A 26,700-nucleotide genomic window follows, 5' to 3' on the forward strand; every position below is an offset into this window, starting at 1 on the left:
CACCTCAGATGAGAGTAAATTATTCTAAGGTGACAACCTGGAGCACTGAAGCTCCAAAATTGCGATAATTATTCGTTCATTCGCAATGGCACTCCCTCTGTCTGTTTACTGGGTACATTCAGCAATGGTTCGTTCGAGTTCAAGCGTTAAAGCGCACAGCGCGCATACGAGACGCAACAGCGAGTGGCAAAAACTGTTCATCGCATTTATTTATTTATTTATTTATTGTTCGGATTACACATTCAACGTAATCGCCGAGATCTCGCTGGTGTTAGGTCTATCTTTATTGCACCAATATTTTGCTTGTGCCCCGAGACAGTTTTGGCTGGAAAAACAATCCGGAAAATGAACGTCGAAATTCCAACTATAGGTTATGATATTTAGGCCAAATATTTCTTACAGCGACGCGTCATCCGGGGGTACGGTACCGCTGCTTGACCCTGTGTGCGCGTGGCATTCTGTTTGTTTCATTTCGGAGGTCTTTTTAAATTAACTGAAGCGAATTCTAATGTACAGTTATAATTTATACAACTCTTGGACTAATTAATACTAAGAAAAATCTCACATATGCGCGTGAAAACCCGCTCTCGCTCCGACCGACAACACATCTACAACTCCCTGGTAATTGCCATGAGCTTATAAGGAGACAAGGGTGCGCGTGGGAGCGAAGAAGTGGGGTTTACGTGGCGCTATTACACTTAAACGCGGTAAGAGATTCCCTCAGCCTAAAATTACCCTATGAAATGCACGGTCACTGAATAGTAGAAAGCAACAATAACGCATTGATGCGCTCTGCACACCAGCACGCGTTAATTCTTGGGGACTTCAATAATCGCGATTTATCGACACATCTGCCGAATCTTCAGAGATGACGACTGTCCCACTCGCCTCACTCGGACATTCGATCAGTACTACGGGAACATCACGCATGCGTACCTCCCTTGAGCAGATCGGATCATAATATGATCCATCTTTTATAAAAGTGTAGAGCAAGGGTGAAACAAGGCAAGCCGGCAAAGAAAACTGTGTATTTGGACTAATAGGCGTAATGACGAGATTACAGAGGTATTTGTAATTTGTAAGGACACGGATTTGCAAGTATTGTGACGACGAACATGAATTGACAGAGGCTAGTACCTCTTACCGTGTTATGCGAAACCAGTATAATTAAAAACAAAACAGTAAAGGTTTTTCTAAATAATAAACAATGGGTGTCAAAGAAACAGAAGGTGTGCCTAAATGAGAAGAAACATACATGTGATAAGGGTGATCAAGAGATGGTTACGGAGAAAAATCACATTTGATCGTAAACTGCCTGTAAGAACGTTTCCAGGAACATTTGGGCATTCGTCATTTTTTTTTTTTCTTATTTGTATTTGTTCATGGCTGTTTCCTTATGCAAATCACATGGGCATCTTTGCGCTTAAAATTTACAAACGGCCAGCATTCATAATCTCATACACCTGGGATATGCACAAAAACAAAGATCTGCACACGTGTCACGTATCTCGTATTTGGTCTATATTTAGATCCGTGGCTCTGATGTCTGTCTTGTGCAAGTCTATGGAGAGGGTTGTGAGAAGAAGAAGAAAAAAAGTCGCATATCTTCTATAGCATGTTGTTTAGATCCTTTTCAATCTGCATACAAAAGTTATAGGGGCACAGAAGACGCAGTCTGACGGAAAAGCCCGGCATCTTCTACAGCCCAAAGTTCTTTTTGTTGACCTCAATTATATGTTTAACACTATGAAGACACTTCCCGCACATCTGATTTAGGGGAATCTACCTATTCTTGTTAGGGCTCTCAACCTAAAAGTTCCAAAATGAAAGTTAGATCTTAGTTTTATATGTTCTTCAGTTTTTAAGAATCGTATGGTATCAGCTTGATGGGAAATAATTGGTAAACCAGAGATGCTTTTCTTCTTTTTTTTACAATAAAGCTGTTTATCGGCTGACATCATCTGTAACAAATAGGGGGAATTATGATCTGGTAACACGTTTTAAGTACCTTGAATCAAATAGGGAAAATTATGATCTGGTAACACGTTTTAATTGAATCAATTTCTCTCAATTATTTATGTTTTTACAAGAGCTGTGATTGGGATGGCAGGTATGCTATCCCGCCAAGTTACGCCTTGGCGGGGGCATGCCCCATACCTATACATTTTATATACAAAACGTGTCTGCAGCGGCCACAGCTAATAAAGACACTGCGTGATTTTGAGATTAGCCAAAATACTGTAGAGATTGCATTTAAGAGCCTTATTGAAAGTGTCTTGCGCTACAATATGGCAGTTTGGTTCGGTTATCTCAACGCTAAGAGTAAGGCTAAACTTATGAGAGTGGTGAATATAGGTGGTATGCTTGTGGGGGGTAACTGAAGATACGGTATCTCGAATCTGAAAGTCGCTTGGATGTACTACGGTGGCCGGTTTTCATAAATCATTATCTGCCTATGCTTTTCTAGACCGCTATTGGTGGTAACAGAGCAGAATACCTACTTCTGTTAAACAGCGATTTCTGCTGAGCACTGCGACCGAGCTAACCGCAAAGGGCGCGAGGGTTGGGCCGAGCGACCCAATTCGATGGGCTCACACCCAAGTAGCTGTTGTGGAACACTTTCATATGGTTTTCAAGATAGCTTACAGGAAATAGCCTATGCGCACAGCCTCAGTACTGCTGAAACATCTCGCACCCTGACATTTCGTTGCAGTGTATTTAGCGGTGTGAAGGTCCGGAAATTGCTGGGGCCATATTTTCCACGCCGAGATTTCAAAACGACTCAGGGAAAATAGGCATAGAAGGCCTCTGAAATGTTTTATGACAGGCTGAACAGCACTTAAACCGAGAGAAAGACTCTACTCTGCGTTACTCTTAACGAATGACCTGTATCTGATATATTGTTTAGAGAAATAAATACGCATTTTCTGTATGAAATTATATTTTAGCCCACACACACACACACGTACGCGCGCTCACGGAATCATTTAAAGTTTCTGGTAACATGCGTTTCGCACTGTGCGCCGCGTCAGCAACATTGTGTCATTTCAGAAAATTCAATACAATATTGCAATAGCATCTCACTTAAAATTACGGTTGATTTGAAAGCCGGGTTTGGGGGATTAAGCATTTTGCGAGGCTAGCGCATCCTCTAGCGGCAGAAATGTGTCACGGCGGTGGCCATGGTAACACCCAATGAGCCTTTAATGTTTAAGAAAAAAATACAAATATAGACTACTGATGACAGCTTTGTCTTTTTCATTGGCCATTTTTACATAGTCTGAACATAGTGTTTTTTCGATCCTAGTCAAGAACTTCAACTAACTTTCATGATGGTAAAGATGCCTAATTACAGATAGTATAGTTTCATTTTCTATTTGGGTGTTTTCGTAGAAGAATAAAGAGTTTATAGACTTCACCTGTCAGTTCGGCAAAAATGCATCAAAAACGGCAATGATGTTTTTAGACAGCTGCATTCGCTTCAGATACAGCCGGATACAGCCCAGTCGATGTGGTCCTAAAATGATGCGCTCGTGGGAACTTGTGTTAGCTGTCTGTGACAGGATGCTCTTAGTGACTGAATGGAAAAGGTGTTTTAGACAAGGAACCCCCATTGCCGCGTTATCGGTTTGTTTCCTCTGACGATACAACCAACCTGTTTGTACACCGAAGGGATGTTTCGAGGTCACATCTAATCTGCAAATCTGCTTTTCTCCCTTTAGCGGTCTTACCGCCGCCTTTCTCCGCCGTGTTCGTGACCTACCTATCGCTGTTAGCGCAGGAGAAGCAATGTAATGACACGACAGTCACATTAAACCATATAGCCAACGGTCCTTTAGCAGGTAATTCCAAATGAAGGCTAGGTTACAATGTGATTCAATGGGAGAAGTAAGGTTTGGAATAAGTTGAGAAAAAAACAGCCAGGATGGACTACGAGTGCTTTGGAGCCAGGATTGGAATTGCCTTCCCAGCGAAAAAGTGACCGACCGACGGGGCGCGCAAGATAACGTCAGCGCATTTGATAGTAGGCTAGGCTATACATACGTTTTTACCGTATTTAACTGTGCTGACATTCTTCAGTAGGCTAATATAGGTTACGTTCAGATTGATGTCGTTTCCTTTCAGACAGAAAAAAAGTTGAAACTGGGAGCAGAGCCAGTAGAGGTGAGTGATAGAAAATATTACTGTGACTTGCTTGCGAGTCGGGAGTTGGGACCAACCTGCCTGCTGTGCCCATCTGGCTGCTTACGGTAGTGGGCGTGGCGGCAAATTGGTTTAGACTAATGACCGACAAATTAGCGAGTGGAAGCTCAGTTAAAATAAATAAATAAATTTAAATCCGCCTCGTCGCACTCGCTGATCGCCTTCCTCGACTGGCCGCTTAAGCTAGCGGGAGACAGAAGATACCAGGTCTACGCGGTCGTTTTGTTAGGGAAAATGGAACAACGGAGAAGAACCGAACCGCACTCCTCTCTGGTAAAAGAGTCGGGCCAGCGCGTGAACAGGTATAGTGCATTTGCAGCGTAAAACCAGCCTGACTTTGCAGGCACAGTGGCATGGAACACAGTAGCGTTAGTTTCTGTTCTTTAAATATGTGCAGCCTATGATTTACAGTATGTGCAGTCAGTTGGGCTATGGTAAATGCGATAGCAACTTTTCATAAACCAAAAATGTAGGGTGCTCTAGCCATTTCTTTTTTTTAGCATGGCAAATTGTAATTTGTATTGAAAATGCATTTGCACCGAATTCATCATTTCACCGTGAAATTACTTAGTTCATGTATTACGAGTTCAAGGCAATTTGTCATAATAGTTCTGTCTGTAAACGATCAAGGTTGTAGCTGAATCGCCGATGTCATTGAATGGGTCATTTTTTTAAATAGTCCCTCTTACTGAGCAATTCTCGCTGATTGGCTGATTTCAATAGGGGGCGAAGTGTTTTTAAAAATCAGCGAGAATTATCAACTGGTCCCCTGGAAGGTAGTTATTTGTGGGCTGCCAACTTCACGTCAGGGGCCAGTTATTGACAGCTTTGCCCAGGATACTATGTATGATCTCTATGTATTTATAATTGACATTTCCTTAAGAGCAATTTAAAACCTTTACTCTCAATCCAGAATAAATATTTACCTGGAGGTGTCTGAGTTGATGCTGTTAGCTTTCTCAGTGACTGCCTGCTGACTGTTTGGGAATCGTGTTTGCTCACATTTCCCCACTTAAAATCACTAAAATAACATCACCAGTGGTCCTTTCTCTACACATAGCTATGTCGCGAACGCTTGTGCTACTCGGTTAATCTTACCTACTCTCAGGGCTGTGTACTGACAAGGAGTATGGAGTTTGAGACTAACACAGATGTTATGGACGTTGATCTTTTGTATGTCACTGTGGATAATGGGGAAAAAAAAGTTGTGTAATTCGCTCTGTATAAGAGCGTCTGCTAAATGCCTGTAATGTAATGTAATGAGTGTCTCCTTAGTCAGCACTGCTCAACTCCAGGTTCTGTCGACCACAGTGTCTGCTCCACCCATCCACAACGCCACCAGATTCCACTAATTATTTTATCTCCTTGATTCAGGAAGTAAGCTCATTAGTGAAATCTGCTGGCGTGGCTGAAATCTGGTGGTGTAGCACGATTGGAGCAAAGACCTGCAGACACGGTGGCCCGCTGGACCTGGAGTTGAGTAGCCCTGTCCTAAGTGATTGTAATGTAAGGTTCTGATATAATGCGATCCAGTTACAGTTCAGTTCAAAACTATCTCTGATAGAGCAGATTTAACACTAGCAGGGTCCATTTGGCCCCAGTTGCATTCGTATGAACTCTGGTTTAGGTGATTATCCGCTGAATCTCACAGTGCACATGCACTCTTTGACTGTCACCCATTTTCAAGTAATTGGAATTTCAAAAAAACTTTTGGCTTAGACATTTTCTGTGCCATATTAAATGAAAAATAGTTGCCAATGGTTTTTCCTAATCAGATTTTTAAAATCCTGTATAGACTAGCGTTCACATAACACAGCCTACTGATTTCTTGGAGGGAAGACTGGTGTGTTGCCTTTTTCCAGATGCGCACGATTATAAAATAATAGATGCACCAACAATCATTTAATATCTTGCTTGGAAATGGCTTTCATTACATTACAGGCATTTAGCAGACGCTCTTATCCAGAGCAACTTACACAACTTTTTACATAGCACTTTACATTGTATCCATTTATACAGCTGAATATATACTGAAGCAATGCAGGTTAAGTACCTTGCTCAAGGGTACAACAGCAGTGTCCTTACCCGGGAATCGAACCTGCGACCTTTCGGTTACAAGCGCAGTTCCTTACCCACTGTGCCACACTCCGTCCTCCAGGCCTTCACTGCAGCTGCTTCCATGCGATCTTTGATTCAGGGTGTTTCTGTCTTCAGACTTCACTTAAGCAAGTGATATGCATGCTTGATTAGATTTCATTGTGGTGACTGACTTGGCCAGTCCAAAACATTCCACATTTTCCCATTGAATGCTTTGGTTGCTTAGGCAGTGTGTTCGGGATCATTGTCTTGCTGCAGGATGAAGCGTCGGCCAGTGAGGTTCGAGGAATTTCTCTGCACATACCCAAAGTCTGTCTGCACACTTCTGAATTCATTCTGCTGCTGCCATCCTCCGTTCATCAATGCAGAAAAATGAGCTTGTTCCAGAAGCAGACATACTCGCTCAAGCCATGACGCTACCTCCTCCATATCTGACAAATGGGGGTTACTGTGGTTCATGGGTTGTTCCTTCCTGTCTCCACACTTTTGGCTTTCCATCCCTCTGGTAAAGGTTTAGTTTGGTCTCATCTGTCCATTCAGATTACAGATTAATTGTTTCTCAGCCACAGTTGGTTCTCTGGTGTACGCCTCTGACTCCAAATGCAATCTCCACAGATGAAAACAAAGACTAAAACCAAGACTAGACACTTACTGCTCGTTGATGTGTGAACAGTCCATGCCAAAGGAAAGTCTTTCTAACACCTGTCAGTTGTACGTTAACTGACTTTTTCACAGCTGAAAATGGGAGGACTTAACAAAGAAACTGCTGTTTCTGTAAAATGGTAAAACATGCATGCATATAAAGACCATGAAACAAAAACTGCTTGTCTTGTCTCCTATTGATCATTTGGTACCCAATCCAAATGATTTAAGTATATTGCAAAAATAACACATTTCGATCAACTGTTCCCATACTTTCAGAGTAAACTTTATTTTTCTTTTTTCATAAAAAATACAGCATTTAATTGTTTTGTCACTACTTAGAATACGTCGTGACAATTTATTTGGCCCTACTGGTCCTCTTGTCATGGAACTTCCGTTTTTAATTTTTTTTATTTGTAATTTTTAAATGCAGCATGAGTGAAACTGGACATTTTTGGTAGTTTCCATTATAATGTGCACGCATAATACGCGCCACTAGATGGCAGACACGTTTTTGAACACGGTTTGTTTTGTTTAAATTGAGCACGGGGCTAGAAAGCGCTCCAGTACAACAGTGATAATTCGGTGTGCCTTTGTTGGTGAACCAGCGCGACGAGATCAGGAGGGGCGAAGGGAGACTTCCTATGGTAGTGGTCGCTGTTTTGGTGCTCTACGGTGCCTAATAGCCACGGATTTATTGCAAGCTTGACTGCAGTCAAAAAGAGAACAAATCGAGCTTAAATCTGCGACAACCTTCATGCGGGGGCAGGACACGTCAACTCGGAGGGAATGGAAGAATTCGAACAGTTTAAAATCCAGCGGTGCGCATTTTATGGGCAGGTGAGAAATTGGATAACCGCTATCAATTCAATTTGTCTACCATGTAATGTCACAGGTTCCCAGAGATCACCTGCTGTGTTTGTTTTATCCGACAGAAAGGCAACATATGTGTGCTAAAGGTATTCACAGCGATGCAGGTGATTGTTGTGGACGCTCACGCAGCATGTCAGGTTATCATTTGCTGTTGTGTATATAATAAGACGACGTGACCGACGGATGCGGTGTTTAACATCGCTTTTAACAACATTGTACTCGTTTCAGACCGAGTGTTTCACAGTGATGAGAGTTCGACTGTAACTTCGGAAAAACACGTGCTATCCCCAGCTCGTGGTAACATTGGAATGTTTCGGGAGTATAATGTGGTCGCTGTTTTCAATGTTTCTTGGGGGAAGCAATACTTTTGTTATGCAATCATTTTGCTTTTGGTTTTCTCTGGAATTTTCAGCGAGGCATTGTCTGGAAGCACATAATTTGACAAGAATCGTGCGTAGTGTTTAATTGCGCCAATGGCGATTGAAAAGGAGAGAGCCAACGGAAGCTTTGCATTTCAGTAGAAACGAAACGATTAGTGAAAAGCAAGCTGTTATTCACATAAGTTTTTTTCCCTCCTCCGTGAGGACGGTGAGAATTATTTCTGTGAATAGTGCTCCGTTGATGTCGACCGTTTCTCGCTGATTTCAGCATTTGGACATAACACGTCAGTAGTAACTGTTACTGAATAAAATTGCATAGAAAAGCGATGCAGAAAAAAGTAATGTCAGCGTTTTTATTTAATTTTATGTATCCATTCCCTTCTTGTGGTTATACATATACTGGGCACATAGCCACCCAGCTTTGATTTGTAGCTTGGCATAATTAGTTGTTCTGTTCATGTTTGTTTAAAATATTTTTTACGCAAGAACGGCAGCGTGTGATCTAAACCTATGCTGCTCCCCAGGAAACAAAGATAAAGAACTTTGACATAACAGGCAGTTTCTGTCCTCATTTAATAATTCTTTGACTGAGCCAAGCAGGAGGGATCCGTGCCCGCCGTAAAATAGACGCAGATGTGTGGCTTTGGTCGTAACAGACGGCCAGCCTTTGATGTGGAACAACGGGTTGTGTTTCGCATTCAGGTGGAGAGGAATTCTTTTTTTGATGAACATGGATCAAAAGGGTTGCTAGTTTTTCACAATTGGGTCCGCCCACGAGGAGGGAGCGGTACACGTCTCTTGAAATAGAGCACCGCTCTTGACTAGAGACTCGTGGTTTTGTCTGGTCTTGCAGATATCTCTTAAGACGAGGTGTAGCGGCGACACAGTCTGCTCAGTCTCCTGTTCTGATCACCGCTTGCGTGTATACGTTTAACGCTCGCTGTCTTTCTGGAGTCGAGTATGAGCTCTCTTTAACCATCCAAGGGTGGCGATGCAGGCTAATTGCCTTCTCACACTTGTCATATTTTCCAATTACAGTGAGGTGTTTCGGGTCGGGAAAATAAACTGGATTGCGCTTGGAAACGCGCATACACAAGAGCACGCGCACACAAAGGTAATAACCCTTGTCAGGTCTGGGAGTTGTCAGGGCCCGCCAGATTTGCTGTCGTCATGGCAACGGTACTGGGGCCTATTGTCGGGATCAAACCTTTGCTGGAGATATCCCTAGAGATTCTCTCTACTCGAGATTTCGCTGTCTTGCTCCTTGTCACGCGCTCACGGCCCGGACAATGGACGGCAAATGTTGTCAATTTATGTGTTTTTTGTTTTGTTTAAACAGTTTTGATTTCGTGTTGTCCACTTGTGGAGTTGTAGCATTAATACAATAATAACCCAGCTGTTCTTCGTGTTTTGTTTCCTTCCCATTTTCCATAAACAGGCCATTGTTTTTCTTCACTTTTTATTCCGTTTTGTTTCATTTAAATTCATGTTTGCATTTTAAATTTTAATACGGATTTGCACCTCTTAGCTGCATAATCTGCACCATAGTGGTGCTTTGCATTTTGGAGCAGGTTTTATATTTATTTATTTCTTGAGGGAGAAGTAGGGTTGGTTCAGTTGAAAAGCCCTGTTAAAAATGCGCACTCCCTGGACCGATGACAGTGGAGTGTGAAATGGCTAAGTATTTGACAGCGAAGAGAGCATTTTGCCTCCGCTCTGCTATGTCCCCCCCACCTCCCCCAACCCTCGGCCTCTCTGACTCTTGTGAGAGGTCATTTTTTAAAATGAAGTGGTGGTACTCTCAGACATCTGGGTGAGCAGAGATTTACCTCGATCACAGTCACTTCAATAAAAGGCCTGTGAGTTTGGGTTTCTATACCCTGAGCACCGTGAGCTCTGCCGACCTGTTGCATGCTGGGTAATCCCAGTTAAATGTTTTCCCCCAGGGTTTTTGAATGATAGCCTTTACTTCTCTGCGAAAGAGAATCTTCTAGTTGACTAAGGGTTACCTAAATCACATTCCATTACATCACATTAATTTAGTGGACACTTTTGTCCAGAGCGACTTACGATGGAGGAGAAACATTTGTGCATTCACCAGATTTACATGAGCAACAACATTCCCAGAACAGTGATTATAGATGCGACATCGCTAAAGCACTAGCGCAAGTTATCTACACCAACTATTAGCTAGAGTGCAATTTCTAAACACACACTGATTACATCCATGACCACCCAAGTGTTAAGAAGACAAACATAAAACAGTCAAATATTACCTGAAACCATAAAAATGTCATCACCTGAATTATTATAAACGGGGGGGGGGGGCGTGTTATGGGAATGAGGATCGGAGGGGAAGTTCCTGAGTTCTGGAAAAGGTTCCTGTGGTGGAAAGGGGGCTGAAGATGCAGTATGAAGTGTAAAAAAATAAATAAATAAAAGACTTCCCTTCGTTGCATGTGTGAGCGTGGGGGAAGTTTTTTTTGTTCCTGGTGTTTTTTACAGGTCCAGTTTGCCCTCACCACGGAGTGTGCTCATTGTTTTGGATTGCAATTAGATTATGTAGTTTTGGATTGGGATTAGATTACATCCTTTTGGATTGGGTTTCGATCGTATCAATTTGCATTGTGATTAGATTACATAGTTTTGGATTGGGTTTCGATTGTACCATTTTTCATTGGGATTAGATTACATAGTTTTGGATTGGGATTAGATTGCACAGGTCTCTCGGGTTGCACCTGTGCTGGACTGCCTGTCAGTGTAGAGGGGGGCCACGAAGGTGAGTCAGCCAGATTACACCGATGCCCACACCCTCCTGCTTATGCCACAGGGCGCGCTCCCACGTCCCTCGCGCGTTTTTTTTGGGGGGGGGGGGGTTCTCGCCGCCGAACCGCCACTCTGCACCGCGCCGCGTTCCGTGCGAGCCGGCAATCGGACGCTCTTACCCACAGCGACTCGCGCAGCTCATTTTATTTCTCTTGCGTGCGTTCAGCCCGTTCATGCCGCTGGAGTTCTGCTGCAGTAATGTTGTCTCTGTACCTGGCTTAAGGCCGCTACTGCTTTAGCCCCCTCACCTGGGTATTTGCGTCGTGAGTCGCTTTGGATAAGAGTGTCTGCTGAATGGCGGTAAGGGTAAAGGAATGGAGCCCGCAACCTCCGAGACGCGAGCGCAGTCCCCGGACCGCCGCGACGCTCCCCGGAGAGCGGCGACCTCGGGCGGTCTGCGGTCATCGCGTCCGCGCTCCTTCCTTGGCCGCTAGCCCGCCGGCGTTAGCGTGCTAGCTGGAGCGCCGCGTTCCTCTCTTGCTGCGCGGATAATGCCGTCTCGCTCGCCCCCACCTCGACCGGACGTCGTCTTCGACCCCGTTTTGGGCGGGAAATGGGGCGCATTGTTCACAGGAACGGTAAAGCCTGACTGCTCCTCATGTGGAATGCAGGGCGTGCCGGGCGTGAGACCAGCAGATAAAGGTTTTAAGCCGTTTTCGCCAGTTGGCATCTGTTGGGTTGAATGACGGTTGTCAGTTAGTGCAACTGCTGTGCGATGTAGGGTTGCCAGATTTAGAAATAGTCCAAACCGGACCACATGCACAACTGTAAGCATGATTATTGGCGGGGGGTGGGAGTTCGTTTCAGTAGGAACTAAGGCATAATTTGTTCCATCAGTTAGCATTCGGGACCACTAACTGGACCTGTTAAAATAATTTGAAAACCAAACATTCCAGTCGAAAAGTGGACATCTGGCAGCCCTAGTATGTCCCTTGTTAACGCAGGTTTATGTTTCCCACAGCGAGTTATATAGAGCTGTCCACTGCTGTGCATTTAGCCATCAGTCAATCCATAGACGTTTGTCGAAGTGAGCTGTAAGGGAATTTCCACGATTTGTCAGGTACGGAATGTTTTCCACATGGAATGTGATCAACTGGAAAGTGCTCCTGAACTGATTTGGGTGGGAAATCTGGGGATTTGTTCCTAGAACTGAAGGGGGCGGGGGGAGTGATGGGAAAACAGTGGTGGAAATAAAACGATTATATAAGTGCTCAGGCCTGCAGGGGTAGGTGGCGTAACCACTCGTTTGCATCCTCCGTCATCAGAACCGCGTCATCGCGATGCAGTGAGGTCCGATTTCTGTGTTTCGGTTTGGAAAAAAAACCTCACAGATATGGTTGGCTCTTACATCATCTGATTAATTTCTTGCTGCAACCAGCACCTCAAACAAATTAACTTTGTGAGTTATTGTTTTATATTTACCTTGTTGAATAAAGTTACGGAATAGAATAAAGTTCATAGTTTGGGCTGGGGTTCGTTCCCCTTTTGGGTTTTGCGTATGGAATGGTTCATTTTTCTGTCCAGTTTAATCTGGATGGTTGTACGAGGACAGGTATGAAGTATTTGTTGGACAAAAAAATCACTAAATGAAATAAATGAAGGTGGTTGTGTTGCGGTAGCAAATAAGAAATGAGCTTAAGTCAGTGTGCTGCGCTGGGGATAAAGGCCATTTTGTTTTTGCATTGTGTGCTCTGCATTCCTTTGAGGAAGGTGAAATAGGCTCACTGCACACGCTCAGGTGTGGCCTTCCCCAGGTACAGCCCTCTCCAGGTGTAGCTTCCTGTTCATGTATAATGTATTTTTTATTAAATATTTTTGTGAAAATATGATTTAGGTGCCAAAATTGACCTGCGTATATTCACCTCTAATTTGGAATGTTCAATCTCGGCTGCATTCATACGCGCAAACCCCAACTGCCGATTAGGGAGAGTGTAGACAAGTTTGGTTTTGCTCCGAAATGCTTGGTGTCGACAACTGCTTCTTTTCACGCTGCCCCACGACAGCTAGAGAGGAGTCAGAGGAAGGGTGTGCGATCGACCAGCACATGATCGACCAGCAGGGGTCGCTAGAGAGCGATGAACGCGGACCCCTTGATCGACTGAACTCTCCCGTACCCTGGGTCATCTTGCGTGGTCCGGGTTCGATCCGTAATGTAGTGAAATGGTGCATGGATGAGACCGTGGGGCTCACCATTTCATTACGTTTGTTTCTTTGGCAAATGCTTTCATCCAAAAGCGACGTACAGTAAGTGCATACCGAAGGTCACTGGAACGAGTACAAAACACAGGTCCGATAACGTGCAATACTCATTATGCAGCAGTTGTCCGTAGCCACAAACACGCTAAGTCCAGTTCACGCACATGGCATAGGCTCCGCCAGAGCGTGAACCACAGCATGGTGCCTTAACAGACTGAGATTCCTCATGCATAGTGAATGGTGTGAAAATGTGATTTCCCCCCCACTCGCTCACTTCTCCTCCCCCCCCCCCCCCCCAGGGAGCCGATCAAAAAAAAAAGAGGAAGCTGCTGGTGTACTGAGCTGTTGAACTGTCAGACAAATAGAGGCTCATACTTTCCTGTTGACTGCGGGTGCGTGTGTGTGCGCGCGTGTGTGTGTGCGTGTGTGTCACGGGCTCGGAGCTAAATCTTCCGCTCGAGATTATCCAGCTGATTAAAAACGCGCAGAGGAACCTCGCGCTCGTTCTCTTTCTGCGTGAGCTGTCGACGGTGCGCAGCCTGCGATAAGATGGACCCCGCCCACTTATTTCACAGCGGCGGCTGCCGAGCATTGTGGGCCGGGAGACCTGCGGCGCGACCCGCTGTGCCACTGGCGTGCAAACGTCTGGTTCTCGTCACGGTTTTGGACGTCTGGTTCTCGTTGATCCGTGACTGGTCACACCTTGGCAACGGTGATGTCATGTGCTTCCTGTGCTGATACGAACTTGTAATGCGTTTTATGATTTTGGTACGATGGGAGACAACAGAAGTGAACTGAAGCATTACCGAAGACAGACGCACATGTGCAGCTAGAGCAGGGCTGCCCAACCCTGTCCCTGGAGATCTACCGTCCCGTGAGACTCCAACCCTAACAAAGCACACCTCATTGAGCAGCTAGAGATCTCCTTGAGCAGCTAATTAGAAGCATCTGATGTACCAAATTAGGGTTGAAATGAAAACCTTCGGAATGGCTGATCTCCAGGAAGGGGGTTGCGTGCGACCCTGAGAGGGGGGTGGCGGGCTGTTTGACCGCGGACTTTCGCCGCTTGAAGCGGTACAGGGGGCGAGGGGGGAGGAGCAGGAGGGAGAACGTGAGGATTAGGTCGCGTCCCACAAAATTGACGGCGGGTGGACATGGGGGTGAGGCGGTGGGGGCGGGGGGGGGTTCAGGTGACTGTGGCTCAGCTGTCATGGGTGAGGGTTTGGGTGTCTTCACGCATGCGAGGCCGCGATGGTGATGTGGCGAGTGGCGGGTCAGGTGACCGTTCAGGTGGTGGGTCAGGTGACCGTTCAGGTGGTGGGTCAGGTGACCGTTCAGGTGGTGGGTCAGGTGACTGTTCAGGTGGTGGGTCAGGTGACTGTTCAGGTGGTGGGTCAGGTGACTGTTCAGGTGGTGGGTCAGGTGACCGTTCGGGTGGCTGACCCAGGTGTTGCAGGGCTGATTTTGATCCTGGTGAACAGGTTTCACTCAGATGCCTCCTGATAGGCCGGAAGCATCCTGGGCTTCGGATGATAAAATCAGCCAGATGGTTTCTGTTCTCGAACGGGCAAAAAAAAAAAGAGGAATGCTTTGTTGTGTGTGCATGCGTGCGAGTGCGTGTGTGTGCGTGCGTATGTATGTGTGTGTGTGTGTGTGTGTGCATATGTGTCGGTGTGTGTGCGTGTGTGTGTTTGTGTGACTTGGAGACAGAGGACCTCAGCTCAGGGTGACAGAAAGGCACTCCAGAACACTTTGCGATCCGTTTATCGACATTGGCAGGTTTGGTTTGATTGTCTATAAATCTGAAGGGGCACAAAAACTGTGACGAGGTCCCTCTGTGACCACTTAGGGGGCCACGGCGAACGCCGGACTGAAAAAGAAAAATGAAGCGGGATATTTATAAAGGGGGGAGTTGACCCCTGTGTTCCCGAACGGTTAAACCCATTACGCTGGCTTCGGACGGGGGGGGGTCACCGAGGGGTCAGGAGAAAGGGGAGGACCTGGTTGCCGGGATACGGTGGGACCCGGCGGCTGAGTCCCGTCAGTTCTGCCGTCTTTCGTGGAGGCTCCTCCCCAGGGGTCGGTTTTTTTCGACGGGGGAGCGAGGTGTCGACTCGCAGTCCTGTGTTCGTCTGTCCGTAATGCGAAGTTGTTAGAATTTCGGCTTTTTTTTTCAGCACTGGCTGGTGATCCCCCCCTCATGTTTTTAAGAGTTTTTTTGTTTCCGTTTTGGGGAACGGAGTGTAACCAGAGATGGGCAACAAGGGCCGCATCTGTTTCTGGTTTTCATGCCAACTTTTGGCTTTGATTAGCTAGCCCAAACATCTACACCACGTGACATTTTTACTCCGTTCCTTGATAAGCACGCAAACGACAGCTGAAGTCAGTCGGATAGCTGTTGTTGTGTCCCTGTATGAGACTTTTTTGTGATCTAATGTGCGAGTGAATCAGTGTTGCGTACGGCCAGTTAGCTCATTTAGCCAGGGTAACTAGTGAGAACAAAAACCTGCACACACACACCGGCCCTCCAGGACCAGTATTGCCCGCTCCTGGCTTGGACGAATCCCTTCAGAAGAGTTGCTGTGGCTTCATTAAAGAAGTACACTGCTGGAATTTGGAATGGAGGAACCTGGGTGCTTTTCTGATATTTAGATGTTGAGAGGATTGTAATAAGTGGCACAGCTGGTGTCTTGTTTTGTTTTTGGGGGGGGGGGGCGGGGCCTGGGGGGGTTAATGAGAACAACCGAATTAGAAACTGAATCGTAATGGTTTTGGGGTGATGAGGGGGCGGGGCCATGACAGATGAGGCGCTCGTGCTCACGGACTCGTTACCTTGTTGTCGAGCGCTGGTTTTTTGTGCTGTCTGTGTTCCCATGGCAGTGTTGGGACGGGCCTTTAACTTAAAAACACGGGAACAGTCCACCACAAACATACTCGTGGATTCTCTTCTGTGTGTGTGTGTGTGTGTGTGTACTACATGCATGTGCATATCAGTATGCGTTTGAAAGTGTGGCGCCTGGTTGTGTTGTTGTGGTGCAGGGTGTGTGTGTTTGCGGTGCAGGGTGTGTGTGTTTGTTGCATGGTGCAGGATGTGTGTGTTTGTTGCATGGTGCAGGGTATGTGTGTTTGTTGCATGGTGCAGGGTGTGTGTGTTTGCGGTGCAGGATGTGTGTGTTTGTACTGCATCGTGTGCAGGGTGTGTGTGTGTGTTTGTTGCATGGTGCAGGATCTGTGTGTGTTTGTACTGCATCGTGTGTGTGTGTGTTTGTTGCATGCTGCAGGATGTGTGTGTGTTTGTACTGCATCATGTGTAGGGTGTGTGTGTTTGGTCCTCTCAGTGTGCGAGTGCCCCCACGTCTGGGAGGAAGAGACATCACTCCCAGTCTGAGTCAGCCGTCAGCCAGTCATCACTGTCACAGCGTTTGGGGAAACTCTGCCTCTAGTTTTCGGATGTGATGAGACATATTGGAACTGCTTGGCGTGGTCACCCCAGGTGACTTTCAGAGCAAGTCAGCCTCATCCCCATATTTGTGAATGAAGGTAAATGTATAAGTGAATACAAGAGGATATATATGAATATTACAGTGAATGCAAGTAAACTGGAATTAAGCTAGAGCAGATGCACGCACTCTGCGGTATCATTGGCTGTATCTTTTGAGTGACAGCTCCGAAGGGCGGAGTCTTACGTCTGACTCAGATGGAGACCAGCCAGTGGGCAGATCTGTTGAAAGAATCCTGTGATGGCCACTCAAGTCAGAAGTGACTTATTTTTCAGTTTGGTGAAGTGAGAAATCATTTTGCAAGAAAGAGGGGAGTTGGGTGGGGTGTGGTGGAGGAACCTGGCTTTTGATTTCATAACTCTGAGATCCTGGGGCCCCTCTGTGTAAACTAGTTTTCATTACTGCCAATCTTTTGAGCAATTAGGGATTTTTAAAAAGGGGTTTTAAGTTCTTCCAGAATTTTTTTCCCTTCCTTTTCAGAGGCATTAAAAGTGTATAATTAATAACAATTAACGGCTCGTTCTTAACTGAACATTCTGTTGCTGATGTAACAATCGCTTCTGGTCATTGAAAGCAATGGAGTTCTAGAACACTGACTTATAATTACAAAAAAAAATAAATAATTCCAAAACACTACTCTTCAAAGGGTTATTCGCTAAAACTTTGCCCCATTTCCCCTTTTGTTTAGAATACGCAGTTGTTTTCGCGTATGCAAGCCCCTCGTGATTGTTTCTCGTTTACATCCGGGTTGGTAAGTTGGCCTCACGCAGACGCTAGTCGAAGCGCAGCTCTTCGCCAGTAGCTCAGCCGGGCAACTTGCAGCCGCTGGGGAGCGCCACGCTAGCCCTAGCCCTTTGAGGAGTACGATCAAACCGGCGTGATTAGAATGTTCTTTACCGGACATTCTAATGCTGACGTCACAATCGCTTCTGCTAACTGACATTGACAATTTAACATTGATTACACTGGGTTCTAGAACACTAGCTTAGAATTTTTAAGAAACATTCCAAAAAACTCCATCCGTTAACAGTGCTTGAACGAGATGAGTCACACAGCAGTCCTCATGATTGGTCATTTTAAACCATCTGCGTGGATTCTTGCATTGCATATTATTTTGCTGTTTTTGTCAGAGGACTCTGAAGGTTTCTTGGTCATTACCACTCTCCCTAGATATCATACCATGTAAACATTACATTTAACATGTGTTCATCATTAACATTGGCTGGAGGTCTGTTTCAGCAACATGGTGCTGATTGTTCACCCGTTCCCAGAGTAACCATCATCCTTGCTTGTTTTTACCTGTCTGCTGTTTCTTTCGACATCGTGTGTCACTTGAGGATCTTGTGACAAGGGAAATGATTGAGAAAGTGGTTCAGGGTGCTTTGGGCAGCCCACGAGGGGCAGGTGACTCACTCCAGTTCCCATCGTGCACTTATTCGAGGACGTTGCGGCTTCCCTGGCGCTGACGCGTGCGCTTGCTGTGCGTTCCCTGGCAGATGCGATGACTCGGTGGGCCGGAGCCCAGGGGAAGTGCCATAGCCGTGTGCCCTTCACCACGCATCCAAATTCTGCGCCCGACGACCACAGCCTGACGCCCTCCACCACGCTCTGACCGCCGCAGACGCCCCCTCCGCCCCCCCGCCATCCTGCCATCCCACTCCGGAAGAAGAGCCCCGGTGTATGCCTCTCTCTCTCTCTCTCTGCTTCTCTTTTTCTTTCTCAGTCTCTCTCTCAGTCGGTCAACATGGTTCTCTGGAGGCTAGCCTGGGTCGTCATGGCGATCCTTTCCGCTTGCCGGTGTCAGCTGGTCCCTCGAGTTTCCTTCACTGCTGGTGAGTTCACTCATGGTTGATTTTTATTTATTTATTTATTTATTTATTTATTTATTTCTCATGCTGCACACCTGCACTTGTGTATGTCTGTGACTGGAATTTCTTTCTTTTTTAAAAAGATATTTTTAAGATATCTGGGACATTTAACCTACTTGGGAATTATGTGTCTTATTAAGTGACTTCAGCTGTTTGGATATAGAGAGAGTTCTTATCAGAAGTTTTGAAAACACAAACGCAGTTGTGAGTGGCAGGTAGGGTGGGATCTCTCAGGCAGGCAGTGGGCGTAGTAATCTGCAAAAGTGTCTGAACTTGCGAGGCTCAAAGTGTCAGGAAGGAGTCAATTTCTGTTTTGGGGAAGGAAAGCTTCAGAAACTGTATACATTATTATATGTCATATATTGTGAAAATATTTTTAAATATTAAGAATGGGCCACTTGCATATTGCCTGTGAAATATTTACATATTTTTAACTGTAATAATATTTTATACATTTTATACATATTTAAAAAGATATTTCAATATATGTTGTTAATTTATGTATTTCATACAATTTTAATTTTATACAATATATTTGAATTTTCCACCATATATTTAAATATATTTCTTTTCTGTTGCATGAAGTCAGTGCTGACAAAATTCCAGACATTTTGTGACTTGATAGGACGGGGAGTTCAGAAGATGTCCCATATCTGTATGTGACCCGAGAACCTCCCAGTTTTTTACATTTCAAGACGATCGAAAAGACAAGAACCATATAAACAGTGGCTTTAAACATAATCCAATTTAATGGAAGAAAAGGCACACAATTCTAACTGTCTGTAAAAACAAGACTTTTGTTTTTCAGTTATTGGCAATAACATGCCGCACAAATATACAGCCTCATTAAATCATATCGTAAGGGACTCATCCTTTACTCCAAGTGGCTCATTTGGTTTTGTATATTTATATATAAAATGAGGGCAATTTCTTTGCAAACTACATCTGAACATAAATATAAAACTGATCTCAAAATATGGCAGTTGGCATTCCGGATGAAGGAGGGTATGTCCAACGAACAGCGGAAAACGTCTCTTTCTCAGTCTCGGAAGCGAAATAATTGGCGGACGTTCCCCTGTGAAATGGGTCGAGTGAATGGAAGAAGGTAGGATGGGATTTAATGGATGGAACTGAGGAGTCTGGATAGAATTCACCCACTGAATTAAACCGCTGTCGTCCGGCCGGTTTCAGAATTGATTATAGGTTTGGTCTCCATTTGAATGTTGTGCATTTAGCTGGCATGCTTATGCCGAGGGACTTGTTTGCCTTCCCTGAATTGGTACATATGAATGTTTTACTGAAGCAGCTCAGGTTAAATGCCTTGCTTAATGGTACACCCCTCCTGGGAATGAAACCTGCAACCTCTTGCAGTTATGAGGTCCAGTTCCATGGCCATTACAATATGCTGTGTATGTGCAGCCCTGCTTGTTAAACTGGCCTGAAGGCACACAAATGGGTCGCTGCGCATCTCTGGCAGAGAAATAAAGATTCTAATGCCAAGGGCCACCTTGGCTGTCCTTATGGAAATGACTATGCAATAAAATGGTTAAAAACAGGTTATTAAGGGGCCGGTATAAGTACTCGCCTACCACTGCAGAGACCCGGGTTCAATCCCCAGAAGCGGTACTTCTAGCTTGGTCAGACGTTCCTACGAACACAATTGGCAGTATTCGCGGGTGGGAAGACAGTGAGGGCTGGAGTCCTGATCGACTCCTACTGGTTGGTCGGGACGTCTGTCCTGCGGGGAGGGGATCCAGGGGAGATAGCGTGAACCTCCGCGGTGGTTCCTCTCCAGTGAAACTCCTCGCTGTCAGGTGAAAATAAGTGGCTGGCAACTCCACATGTATCGGAGGAGGCATGTGGCAGTCTACACCCTCCCCAGACCGACAGGACTGTGGCTGGTCCACACGGGAGATTGGTATAACCACTAAATTGGGGAGAAAAATTGGAGAAAAAAAAAGGTTATTAAAAGGTTGGATTATTCACAAATGGCAGTTTTGCGGTGTATGCTCAACATTCAGCTTTTTAAAAATGTTTTTTTTTTTTTTTTTAACTAAATTTATGCCATCAGAATAAAGCGTGTAGATGTTGAGACACAAAAGGATGCCGGTTCTGTTTGAAGTGATGTCATAAATGCAAGATGCATGCATTAATGGAGTGAACACAGAGAGATTATCTCTAAAACCCAGCCAAAGGCTGTCTGTCCATTTGTCTGTCTGTCTGTCTGTCTGTCTGTCTGAGGTGCTGCTGGGCTGTGCTGCATGGCTGATCGGACGCTGTTCTATTTCTGTCCGAGCACAAATAGGTTTGCGATAAACGGGCTGAGCGTAAGCTGGCGCTTACCGAATGTGACGCGCGCGGGAAGCGGAAGCATCACTCTGAATCTCCGCGCCGCTCGGTTTCCGCAGGCACGCGGTTAGCGCTCGCACTTCTCTGTTCACATCCTGCCCCCGTCTGCCTTGCTCTTCCGGCCAGAGCTACTCTGCGGCTGAGCTTGTGTGCGTGAGAAGCACTGCTCGTTTTTTGCAGCTCGTCTTTTCAAAAAAAAATAATAAAAAATAAAACTGAAAATAACAAGGGGCTTATGACACCTTGTCAATAGAGCGACCGGTTGTTGGAGAGGCTGGAAGATCTCCATAGTGACATATCAATTAAAACGGTTGCCTGGGATACCTAACAAGATATTCCCTCCCATTTACACGTGATATCTGAGCTCCACACTTTTCATGGTCCCCAGGGGCCATCCACTGAGAAGTATAAACCCAGGGAAAGTATTTTGTTGAACAGACTAAATATGCATGCCTATGTTTACTGCTGCTAACAAGGCACCTGTGCTTACATTTCAAATGTCTATCACCCTTTTCTAAGGGGGACTATTTTGACTTCTCTTTTGAATTTAATCTGAGATTCTGATTAAGATTTTCCATTTTTCTATCTTCAGTGTCTTTGAATCAGGCCGTCTGACCTTTGCTCCTAACTACTGATGATTTCTGGCACGCATTAGGTACAGAAGGAAACCTTGGTCAGATCTTATGAAAGGAAAGATTTGCGCTGTAGCCTGAAGGTTAATGTTGCTTGGTGTGACACTGGTGTGACACTTCCATTGGCACTCACTCTGAGAGATTACTGGTTGCAGTGGGCGGCAGTGTAGCACAGTGAGTAACGAACTGGGCTTGTAACCGAAAGGTCATAGGTTCGATTCCTGGGTAGGGCACTGCCGTTGTACGCTTGGGAAAGGTACTTAACCTGCTTTGCTTCAGTACATATCCAGCTGTATAAATGGATACAATGTAAACGCTATGGAAAAGTTGTGCAAGTCGCTCTGGATCAGAACGTCTGCTAAATGCCTGTAATGTGATGATTGTGGTTGGCAGTGTAGCCCAGTGGTTAGGGAACTGGGCTTGTACCTCTCAGTTTGTCAGTTTGATCCCCGAGTCGGGTGCTGCCGTCGTGCCCTTGAGCGAGGTGCTTTCGACCCCCTGACGTCGTCGATCGATAGAGAAGGTTTTCATATCGGTCCAGCCTTCACATCATATCGGACGGGGAGCTCCTGATAGTGAGCGCCGCACGTTAGAATGGACGTGAAGGGAGGTGGCATTCACGCTGCTTCGAAACCACTCAAACCTGCTCCACAGTTCACCTTCAGCTTCAACGGAATCCCACAGCAAATTGTTTAATAATGCTGAAGTCAAATTACTGCTAAATCTTTTACTCTGTAATTCTCTGTAGAACTTGCTGTGTGCAGGGGAGTGATGCTTGGTCATACATTTTTAAATTTAAAATGTATGTGTTCATTTGCTGCTAAATGTAAATCTGGTTTTCCACAATGCTGATGAACTTGAGCATGCAGTCAGTTTTACCCCTCGAGTGCGTTCAGTAGGGATATGGATGAGTTGACCATTTGTGTCAGTTGAAAACGGAAAACGGAGCCATCCTATTTACCCTCGAACGGCTGAATTCCCTGCTACAAAGGTTTATAGTGGACACGCCTCTCACTGAATGTGGCTGTTTGTTTCAGAAACAGAGAGGCATTCAAAATGGCACCTTTGACAGACTCACCAGACGAGTGAACCTTTTCTGTGTTCCTTTCAAATTCATTCCGACAATAATCAGTTGATTTTCCCCATGTTGAGATGCCCCTTTTTGCATGGTTTTGACAATGCAGTATTTGATCGTTTTTCTCTTTGGAAATTGACTCACTTGGTTTGACACATACCTTTTTGTTGTAGTGGCAGCGAAGGGCCTGATATGTGTCGTATTTGCTACTTCTGGTTTCGCTTCCTGTTTGGCCGACCAGACGGACTGTAACTTGGAGACTTAGGCTGCCCTTTTTCTTTTCTTTCATTCCTGTGTGGTTTCTTCGAGCATCGGCGGTTAGGTAGCCGATAACACTTGAGCAAATGACAAGTGTTTATTTATCCCCACAACGTTGTCTCATTTTAACAGCACTGAAATAGCTTAGAAACGTCCCAGCTACGCTTGTGCAGGCATTTGAAACTCCAGTTCTGTAGGGCAGCAGCGTCTGCTGGTTTTTATGGTGTTTCAGCGCTTAGGTGCTTAGTTTATATTAATTAATTGACTATGGAGTCCATGCCGCTTTGTTTCCGAGGCTCAATTTAGCCTCTGTTTGAAAGGAATCCACAGATCCTTGCAGACATCGTCTGGACTTCCAGGACCGGAAGTTTGACGTCTCTTCCCTATAGAAGATGCCTTCCCCATGCTGTGTGTCCACGAATTCGCTTGAACCCGCGTTTTCTGCAGTTTCTAGAACATTCTGGGCTGTCTGAGTTGTACAAAAAACAGTGCTGAAAGTTAGTGTCGGAGTGAATCAGGGCTTGTCTGCCAGCCCTGCATGCCCCCAATTGGGTACGGGCGTGGTCTTGTGCAGGGCTGTGCTGCAGACTGGATTCCTTATTGGCATCAGGTACCAGCACACAATTATGCACATTAAACTTTGAAGGTGTGAGATCACAAGTGATTAGCAAGCTCTTAACTGAACATTCTAATGCTGATGTAACACTCACTGATGGTAATTGAAAGCAAGTTGTAGAACACTGACTTATCATTTTGAAAAAAAAAACTATAAAACCTGCTCTTCAAAGGTTTGTGGTGTGTGATTGGTCGATTGGTACGTTTTTTTTCAGCCATGCTAGTGAATCTTGGGTTGCAAAATGTTTTTCACTGTATAACAGAGTCCTACTGGGGGGATGGGTACAGATGTACAGATGTTCAGGAGCTATGTGAGCAGGGGGTCCTACATTTTATGGTCCTAAAGGTCTTCAGCAGTGCTTTTGGCTCTGTTGGCTACAACTGAGCTGAACACCCAATGAATTATGGGTAATTTCCATACGGCAGTGGTAGGACTGATTGGAGGGAGCATTGTACAAGATGTTGGTTTGGGGACCGTCTGTTTGAATCCCAGTTGAGTATCAACTGCTATACCTTTGGCTTTGACCCAAGACACCTGCGATCTGAATTGCTTTGGTAAATCCATCTAGTTTACGATTTGTGCGGTCTGAGGGCTGTGGTGCACAGTTTCTAAAAACGTGGCCCCTTGAGCCGCTTTAAGCTGTCAAATAGCCCCGGATAAGTCTTTATTTTTCACAAGGTTTTCGTTTTGTTTTGCTTACGCTCTGAGAAATGAACTTACAGTGGAGGAACATTTTTGTTCTTTAAGGAACATTATTTCCCCTGAAAGGTACATTTATGTTCTTTGGGTGCTAATAAGTACCTTTTACCAGAATAAAGGTGCTAATGAATTATTAAACCCATGGCTAGGGGTACAAATTTAGTGTACCACACAAGTAACAAGCGTACCTTTTAGGCACTTTTTCATGCCTTTTTTTCCTGAGAGACGCTAAGTATAAAGTAAGTTGCAGGTGGTGTGGTTTTACCTGCAGGTGAAGCAGGAAATGAGGTCACGGTCTGGGCAGAGGTTGCTGTGCTTTTGTTAGATTTGCTCTGACTGACAGACCGAAACCGTTTGACAGTTAAAGTTAGCGCGAGTCTTCATGCTTTCTTCCTTTCCTTATTTGAGTTTGTCGACTTCTCTCTCGTCGGTCATGAATCTTCAGCGAGACACATCCTGTTCTCGCTTTGCTTTCCTGCGTCCTCTTCTGCTTTTAAGTTTCTAAATGAAATGAAATTTAATCAAAGAATAATTTTTGTGTGTGTTAACCGCGTGCTCACCAACCTCAGGACTGACTTGTTTTTAAACGTAATTCGATGCGTTTTTATGAAGTGCGCGCCAGGTGAGCTGGTAGGGTCAAATCTTTTTAACCATTCCCTCTTTGGGCCTGTCAGACCCCATCTTTGTCAGGCAAACAGCACAGGATGGGGCCACAGTCAAGCGATTATGTTTCCTAAAATCCGTAGCGTTGCGTAACCGTTCCTATTAAACTCCTATTGAACCCAGAGAGGAAGGCGGGAGGGCATGAATCCTCAAAGACCAAAATACACACGGGTGCACACACACACACACACACACACGCATACACACACACACAAACACATGCACACATACACACACACAAACACACACACGCACACATACGTGCACACACATACACACAGACACACAGAGACACGCATGCACACACACACACACGCGTGCACACACACACACACACACACATACACACACACACACACACACACAGTGTAAACACAGTTTATTCCACAGGCCTTATACTTTCTAGACAGACTGAGAGATGTATAGTTCTTCAAAAGCTAAGGAACAACAATAAATCTTTCTAAGGGAACTAAGCAAAAAATGGGAGGTTACATACTAGACAACTTACCCAAACTATATGTTGGGCAGCTCGTAAACTAATATAAGGCACTAGACGTAAAGATATACACTCAAAACAAGTCTTTGTAAGTTTCCACAAAAGACAATACAGTATGTTGAATTCATCCACAATTTCCCTCCTTTTTGATCGTAAGATCAACTACTAGTTAAACTCACTAAAGTTCAGGTCAAAATATAGTGGCACGCAATCTTCTGGAAACCCTACCGACTCATCTGTGAATAATTCAAAAAGAGATATCTTCTGTATTTGATTGGTACATAGTTAATACATACGCATATAGTAAGATCTAACAAAGTAAATTATTAGTTATGTCTAATCATATAGCATGAACACCGAATTTAAAACTCAGTGACCTTTTAGCCACAAACAAGCTTTAAATAAAAAAATTTTTTGTTGATCTTTATCTTCTTTCAGAGCAACTGATAGATAAAGCATGCATGCATGGCGTCATAGCCGGTTCCTCCCTGGTAGGATGGTGGGGGGAGAATGACAGAAAGGCCAAGCTCACCAGTTTAGATTCCTAGAAATGTATAATAGACAGAGAGAAAGAAAACACACATCCACACAGACACATGCACGTGCAATATTCCTAACTTCTTGTTGTCCGTAGAAGGTTCAGTGCTTGGACCCTGAGGGAGGGCCTAAGAATTTATCTACTTTTAGTTATGCTAGAGAAAACTCTCCTCCCTTCAGTACTTATTCACGCGATAAGCCTTGACACGTATGTTGTATTACTCGGTGACCTGAGGGGTCGACTCACCCCTGCCTTAGGTTGTCTCTCTTTGGAGATTTTACCGGTCATTGGAGTGAGTCACAACACACGCTCAGTCGTCTAGCAGCTTCTGCAATCTGTGGTTTAGATCACAATACCATTGCCAGCCAGGAACCCTTCTGGTGCTTCTGGCCATTCCTGTATAATCTCAGGTTCCCACCTGACTGCAGCCGGCTTTGTAAACTCATCAGGTGAGAAGGTTAAAAACATGGCTTATCAGCATCAGTATGGTGTGAAGCAGGTAAACAGGAGTCCCTGCACAGTAACAGTAGAAATCCTTCCCCGGTCATTTTTCAACCACCTGAACATATCCCAAGTCCAAATGGAATGGATAAATGGAATGCATTTATATAGCGCTTTTATCCGAAGCGCTTTACAATTGATGCCTCTCATTCACCAGAGCAGTTAGGGGTTAGGTGTCTTGCTCAGGGACACTTCGACACGCCCAGGGCGGGGTTCGAACCGGCAACCCTCCGATTGCCAGACAACTGCTCTTACCTCCTGAGCTATGTCGCTAAGTCCAAGAAGGAG

General features: G+C 45.1%; 1 protein-coding gene across 5 annotated transcripts in view; it reads left to right on the forward strand.

Annotated features, from left to right (window-relative positions):
* Window positions 1–4,020: 4,020 nt before the first annotated feature.
* The window catches only part of LOC135260193 (semaphorin-4A-like), a 48,745-nt gene continuing 26,065 nt past the window's right edge, over window positions 4,021–26,700 (forward strand). Inside the window, exons 1-2 of one of the 5 annotated variants that reach the window (XM_064345385.1) lie at window positions 4,021–4,164; window positions 18,214–18,549. In XM_064345385.1, the coding sequence (XP_064201455.1) occupies window positions 18,462–18,549 (88 nt within the window). In that variant the 5' untranslated portion in view covers window positions 4,021–4,164; window positions 18,214–18,461. Of the gene's footprint in view, window positions 4,165–4,360; window positions 4,506–7,491; window positions 7,783–9,089; window positions 9,310–16,487; window positions 16,758–18,213; window positions 18,550–26,700 lie in introns of those variants that run through there. The other 4 variants (XM_064345384.1, XM_064345382.1, XM_064345383.1 and 1 more) reach the window with 4 other exon arrangements.

Source organism: Anguilla rostrata, chromosome 8 (genome assembly GCF_018555375.3).
Source record: "Anguilla rostrata isolate EN2019 chromosome 8, ASM1855537v3, whole genome shotgun sequence".
NCBI classification, from domain to species: Eukaryota; Metazoa; Chordata; class Actinopteri; order Anguilliformes; family Anguillidae; genus Anguilla; species Anguilla rostrata.